The 6,618-nt window shown below is 57.8% G+C and overlaps 1 protein-coding gene across 1 annotated transcript; it reads right to left on the minus strand.

Moving 5' to 3' along the window:
• Window positions 1-2,923: 2,923 nt before the first annotated feature.
• Window positions 2,924-6,353, minus strand: RASL10B (RAS like family 10 member B; the record flags this gene model as incomplete). The annotated part of the gene is made up of 3 exons (XM_082294524.1): window positions 2,924-3,194; window positions 3,545-3,669; window positions 6,138-6,353. 3 exons carry the CDS (start codon window positions 6,351-6,353, stop codon window positions 2,924-2,926), a joined length of 612 nt encoding a protein of 203 aa, XP_082150650.1.
• Between the last annotated feature and the right edge of the window lie 265 nt (window positions 6,354-6,618).

Raw genomic sequence — 6,618 nt, forward strand, 5'->3', positions numbered from 1 at the left:
TTGGGTCAGGGGGTCACAGAAGGGGACCCCATGGGAGAACCAGGGTGGCCGTGGTGCCCTCTGGGGTGATGGATGTCGGCGAGGGTCACAGCAGGCCCTGCTGCACCCCGAGCCCACAGCCACGGACCCCGCAGTGCTGTTTGTGCAATAGAGATGTACCAAAGCTCTTCTATTTCCACATCTTTTCTGTGTGAGTGGGGAGAGAGAGAGGATAATCCTGATGTGGGCACAGCAAACGTCCCTCTGAGAGCCCCACAGGGCCCAGGAGAGCCCCATTTTCCAAGAGAAGATGAAGTCAGCCCCACTTCTCCACAGAGGAGCAGCAAATGGGAGCGCTGGGACTCCGGGAATGTAAAACCTGCTGGCAAAAACACTCCTGAGGCTGGTATGGAACAAGGGGGACAGACCTGATTTTTAATTCAATTTCAAAGAAGGAGGTGCAGGGCATCACAGGCGGTGTAGACACCTCGGGAATTTCTGACAAGAAGTCCAGGGGGGAAAGGAAAGCCAAGTCCAGGCAACCGGGATGCTCACTGGGGCAGGAGGAGGAGGAGAGGGAGAGGGAAGCATCCTTGGTGGGGCCGAACCGAACCCAGGCTTCACCTCCACGAGCACGGGGCAGAAACCTGGCACTGCCCTGGGCACAGTGGTGGGGACATCCCAGCCTGTCCTCAGCCCAGGTTGCTTTCAGCAGGGCCAGGGTGGCGTTGGGTGAGTGGTAACTCTGTAGTAAGGTGTGAGTCGGGGTGCTCGTGGCTGCTGCCGTGCTCCTGTGTCCGATCCCTGTGCCTGGACACATCGGATCTTCCTGCCTAGGATTCCCTGCCTGCACCCAGCGTGCCACCACCACCACCTATCCCTTCCTGGGCTCTTGGGAAAGTAGCTCTTGGTAGCCCTCGTTTCCCCGGGAGCTGGGAAATGCTGTCGAAGCAGTGAGAGTTGTTATTTTTACTAATATAACTTCCTCTGTCTATAAAGTACAATAGAATATAACAATTATATTTATAACCTTTTTTGTTCGTTTTTTTTTTCTTCAAAATACTAAATAGATGCTATAAAAACCTGTAACTAATTGTGCTATAAACTGCAGGCTACAGGGTTATAACAAACAATGTATTGGCTTAGTCGTTGATATGTGTACATTGGAGCACTTCATAAATGCTTTATTATTAGCATTTACCAAGGAATTTCCTTCTCAGACAATTTGGAGGGATAAAGCTCTAGCCAGAGATCGATAAGTGGACTTACACGTGTTCATAAATCCTGATGGGAGGAGCTTGGATGGGGAAGCCGGGTTTGCCATGAAGGCAGGGATGGTGACAAGTGCCACTGAGACAGACCCGTGTCCCCTCATCGCCTTTCCTAATTTTTTCCCATTTTTTTCCCCTAAAGTTTGGAGCAAGGGGTTTGATTCCCCAAACAGGGAGGGAGGAGCAGGATGTCCCCCCAGCCCTGGTGCAGGGATGGGGTGGGGAGAGGCACTGGAGCTCAGCTGGAGCTGCCTTTAATGGGAAGCATTTCCAAGAGCACGGTGGAGCTGCTGGGCCATGGACACCTGGCTGTGGTGGGAGAGAGGGGTGGGTGTCCTGCTTTGCTGCCCAGAGCAGGAATCCCTCCAGCTCCTTGTTACAGCAGGAATCACGGAGATGGTTTTGCTGGAGGATGGATCAGACACAGATCCTGCATCAGGAGGTGAGGATGGTGTTTCCCTGTGTCTCACATGGAGAAACCACAACCCCCTCGGCCTCTTGCTCGCCCTTCACCACCCCATCACCATTTCCTTTGCCACCCACCCTGCAGGGCAGGGTGCGGGGGAGCTGCAAGTCTGGTGCAAAAATAAACCAAAAGATTAAAATATAATTTCAAAAATAAAAATGTGGGGCTGACTTTCCTATTAGGGATAGGCAGAGAGAAAAAAAAAATCCAGGAATGCAACTGGAAATGCTGCTCCAGCTCCCCATTGCTGCCGAGGCTGCCTTGCCACGGCCGTGTTTCACCGGGATTGAGGCGACATCCCTGTGGGGAAACCCGGCGGGGCTGGACCTGGTGGCACTGCCGGTGGCTGCGGTGGCACAGGGGCTGCCCACCTGCCCGGGTCACCCCGGGGGTTTGGGGTGAAGCCGTGCAAAGCTGGTCACCTGCTGAGCCCAGGATGAGAGGTAGCAGAGGGGTGACCTGCCCGGCAAGGAGTGTTCCCAGATTATTTGGTGTTCCCAGGCTGGGGGGAGGAGAAGCCTTCCCGGGCTGTGCTGGGGTGGAGGGGAGCTCAGAGCCCTGGGAAGGCAGCCCTCAGCATCCTGGGGATGTCAGGGGCAGGACTGGGGCTTAGTATTTTTTTCCCCCTTTCTTGCTTTCATCCAGGAATTCCACCTGGAAATCTGACCCAACTGAGCCAAAAGACAGCCCGTGTAACCTGGCTGCTCTGGCTTCCAAAGGGAGAAATCCCAGCTCCACAGGGGGAAAAACGGGACTCCTGTTTCCCTTTGCCCCAGAGATGGAACCAGCCCCAGAACACCAGGATACAGGTGCTGGATAATTCCCTTCCAGAGGCAGGTGAGGTCAGGCAGGCAGCAGCAAGCATTGCCCTTGGGCAGGAACGGGCAAGGATGAACCGACAGCCAAAATCTGGGCACCCTCTGAGGCACCTCCTCCACCCTCCAGTACCATATATAACCCCTGGAGCCTTGGAGAGAGCTCAGGGGTTTAGCCAAGGACCTCCCTCACCCCTCCCCACCTCCAGGCAGCCTGGCCACCCCTCTGCTCCAGCCTGGCCACCGCATCGCCCTGCCCAAGGTGCCCCGTCCCCAAATGTCACCGCAGGGGAAGCATCCCCCAAGGTGCCTCCAGCACAGCTCCCACCGCCCCGAGAGCGGAGCCGCTGGCGGCCACCGGGGGTGGGCAGGTCCCTCGGGGCAGGGGGGGCTCACATGATGGTGCAGCGGTTCCTGCGCAGGGCGCCCTGGAAGCGGATGGTGGTGTGGACGTGCTTGCAGCGGGCGCAGCCCACGCTCTTGAGAAGCTCGCTGAAGAGCAGCAGGATGTGCCAGTTGTACTTGGCCGAGCACTCGATGTAGCCGCACTTCCACGTCTTCTTCACCAGGTTGGAGACGTTCCAGCGCGGGATCACCCGGCCCCGCTGCAGGTCCCGCTTGTTGCCCACGATGATGATGGGCGTCTCCGAGGTGCCGATGACCCTGGAGGAGGGAAGGGGACAGGGCACGGCGTGACAATCCACCAGCCCGCAGAGCTCAACCCATCCCAAACGGGCTCGTGGCTGTGGCTTGCCAAGTGGAGGATGCCATGGCCAGCCACTCTTCATGCCATCTCCAGCTGCTCACTCAGGGCTCACCCACAGGGCACACCTGCTCTTCTCTTGGTTTTTGGGCTCCCAGCCCTGCAAAGGGGCTTTGTGCCAGTCTAATATCTCATCTCTGGTGCCAAGATGTGCCCCGTTGATGCTGTACCCCCTTGCCAGGAGCCATGGGGCTGTGCCACCCTTCCAGGAGCTGCAGGGCAGGATGCACCATCCCAAAGCCATCCCTACCTTGTTTCCAGGATCTGCTGGCGGATGGTTTTGATGTACTCGAAGCTGTCAAAGCAACAGATGTCATAGACCAGGATGTAGGCATGGACGCTCCGGAGCCCCCTGCAACACACGTCCGCCCACTCCTGCAAGGTGCAGAGAGGGATCAATCCTGGCTCAGCCCTGCTGCCGTGCCTGGGGGATGCCCTGTGCTGCCCTGCCCTGCCCTGTTCTGGGGATGGGCACCCCAAGGAGGCTGCTGTGCCAGCAGGAAGCAGGGGGCTGCACATTCTCCAGCCCCGACACCCAGCACTGACCTCTGCTCTGCCCTGGCCCATCCGTGTCTGCCCCCACAGCTCTTCAGCCATTTCCCCATCTCCAGAGATCCCTTATCCCCCTTGGTAACCCAGGGGAGAGGAAACAGGATTTGTCAGCCCCAGTTCCACTCCTGAATGAGGGTTACAGCTGGGAGTGGGGCTCAATGCAGCCCCCTGCCCTGGCTGTAAAAGCTTCATCCTCCAGAGCTGCTAATTAGCTGTGTTAATTAGTGATGCACTCTAGTTTCTGGGGCAGGGCAGGTGAGGAGGATGCTGAGCTCCATCTGAGGTCTGAGGGTGATGGACCAGCAGCTCTGTGGGTCAGAGGGGGAAGGTGACAGCAGGTCTGTTTGGAGGGGACATGGGGACAAGAGAGGAGCAGAGGCTGCTCAGGAACTGAGTCTGTGAGAGCAAGATGGGGATCCAGGGCAGAAGCAGGCAGAAGTGGCCTCTCCACAGCCAAAATCTGGAGCTGTAAGAAATATACGCTCTCAGGAAATTTTTGGGTTTCTGGGAACAATGGGATTTTTTTTCCCGTGCTGTAAGAGTGAAAACCTGCCTCACTTCCAGGTACTTCCCCATCCCAGCAGTGGGACTGGGAATGGCTTAGCCCCTGCAGGCAGCACTGCAAAACCCTCCTGAGGGCTTCTGGAAAGGAGAAAGGTTCTCCAAGGAGGAAAAGCATCACTTCTTCCCAAGCAAACCCCTTCAGAACCGTGAATCAGCCCTTCCTGAGCTGATCATCAAAATGAGCCAAAATAAGAGGACCTGGGACCAAAGGGACCTGGGGAAAGGGGAGTTTCGGGGTGTGGGTTGATCTCCGTCACAGAGGGCAGCACGGGAAGGAGCTGGGGGGGAGCAGTGACCCAGCCCCTCTCTGCCCACCGAGGGGAGGAGATGCTGGGAGATCCTGAGGCTCAGAGACGCAGGAGGATGGAGCAGCAGCCTCCGGGTTACTCTGAGTCCTGATACACCTGGGACATGGACAAACTGCAGCCATTTCCCCGTGCTGGGGGCAGCTTGCCCCGGTGCTGCCATGTCAGGATGGTTTTCCTCACGCAGTGCAGGTTTCCCGGGATGCTGGAGCTGGAGAAGTGTTGCACTGCGGGAGCAGGATGTCAGAGAGCCACTGGCTCCTGCTCCTCTCCCAGGATAGCACTGCAGGGATGCTTCTCCTGGCACGGCGCTGAGCCCGGAGATGTTTCCCGGCAGACAGAGCTGTATTCCTCACCACAGCCCTCTCCTTTCCCCTCGGAGCCATCCCTCTGCTCACCCTCTCTTCCCTGGAAACCTCCATCTGTTCCCACCGGCCGCTTCCTCTGGAGTGCAGCAAGGCAGGGAGTTAATGGAGTGTGTGAGCACCGGCTGCCATGTCAATAAATTACCCTTTGCTATTTCGGGCTGTTTCTCACGCCGACCTTTCGTTCCCTGCACTCACCTATTAATTTTTAAACCTTCTCCTCGCCTCTGGAGTGCTCGTTTCACCCCCTGCCCGATGGCACAGGGGCTCTTGGAGCACTACATGGCCTCTGTGACCCTGTCCCCGTCAGGCATGGGGACACTGTAATTAATTGAATCGTCCCCACTGGTGGCACTGCCCTCCAGCGTGGCTACAGCCATAGCTGGGGACCTCCAGCTCCTTTCCCCACAGTGGTGACACAGCTATGCCCCCAGGACCGGGGCTATGGCATGAGCTTAAGATCCCCTTTTCCCCCATTAACTCCATCCAGAAGTGGTGGGCACTGGTGGCAACACTTTCCAACCCCACACTGCCTTTTGGGGCTGCTTTGGAAGCACCTGAGGGGGTAGAGGAGGAACTGGTGGGTTCAGCAGACCAAGAGCAAGCCCAGGCAATGCTGGAGGGGGTGATGGCCACCCCCAGGAGGGGACAAGCTCTGCCTGGCTTGGGCAGTGGGTGCATCAAGGGACTCTCCATTAACCCCTGTTTTTCACCCCAATGCTCTGGTTTTGGCCCTGACAGCCACGGAACTGGATCCCAGTGCTCCAAGATCCCAGCTGGGTGCGGCTGTGGGCAATGCCAGAGCCACGCTCCTTGGACTGGGATGCCACCTCTCTTGTGTTTGTTGTCACCAAACTTTAAAACACACTTCACCCTGGACCTGCTCAGCCAGCATCCACGAGGACACAATCCCTTATTTAGCAATCAAACCCTGATGTGGAGGGAGAATCATCCCCGGAAGAGGCAGAACTGGAACCCCACAGAGTTTAACAGCCAGAACCCCACAGAGGTCACCGGAGACCCGCAGAGGTGGAGGCCCCCTCGGGTGCCCCCCTACCTGCAGGGTGTTGACAGGGAAGGCGGTGATGGGGGGAAAGTCCATGATCTGCAGGTCGTGCACGTGGCCGTTCATGACGACGGCGGGCAGGTAGACGCGGCGGGCCGTGGTGGGCACACAGACCTCGCTGAACTCGTTGTACAGGAACTGCCGGACTATGGCACTCTTGCCCACGCCCTGGGCTCCCAGCACGGCGATCTTGAAGGTTGCCACCATCCCGCCGTGCGCCGGCCGCTGCCCTGGTGCTGCCTCTGCGGTGCCGAGGCTGCATATTCCCGAGCAGGGGGCCTCAGCCCCATTCAGGATGCATTTCCCCTCCGGGACTCTCTGTCACTGCAAGGCCAAGAAGAAGCCGGTCAGGTCTGAGAGACACCCTGGAGTTACACCGGTGCTGCTTCAGGGGATATTTTTTCAAGCAGGAGCTTTCCCTGAGGAGCAGGAGCTGACAACATGCCCAGGGAGGCAATGCCTCGGCATTGCA

The sequence above is a fragment of the Coloeus monedula genome, assembly GCF_965178545.1.
Source record: "Coloeus monedula genome assembly, chromosome: 20".
Lineage (NCBI taxonomy): Eukaryota > Metazoa > Chordata > Aves > Passeriformes > Corvidae > Coloeus > Coloeus monedula.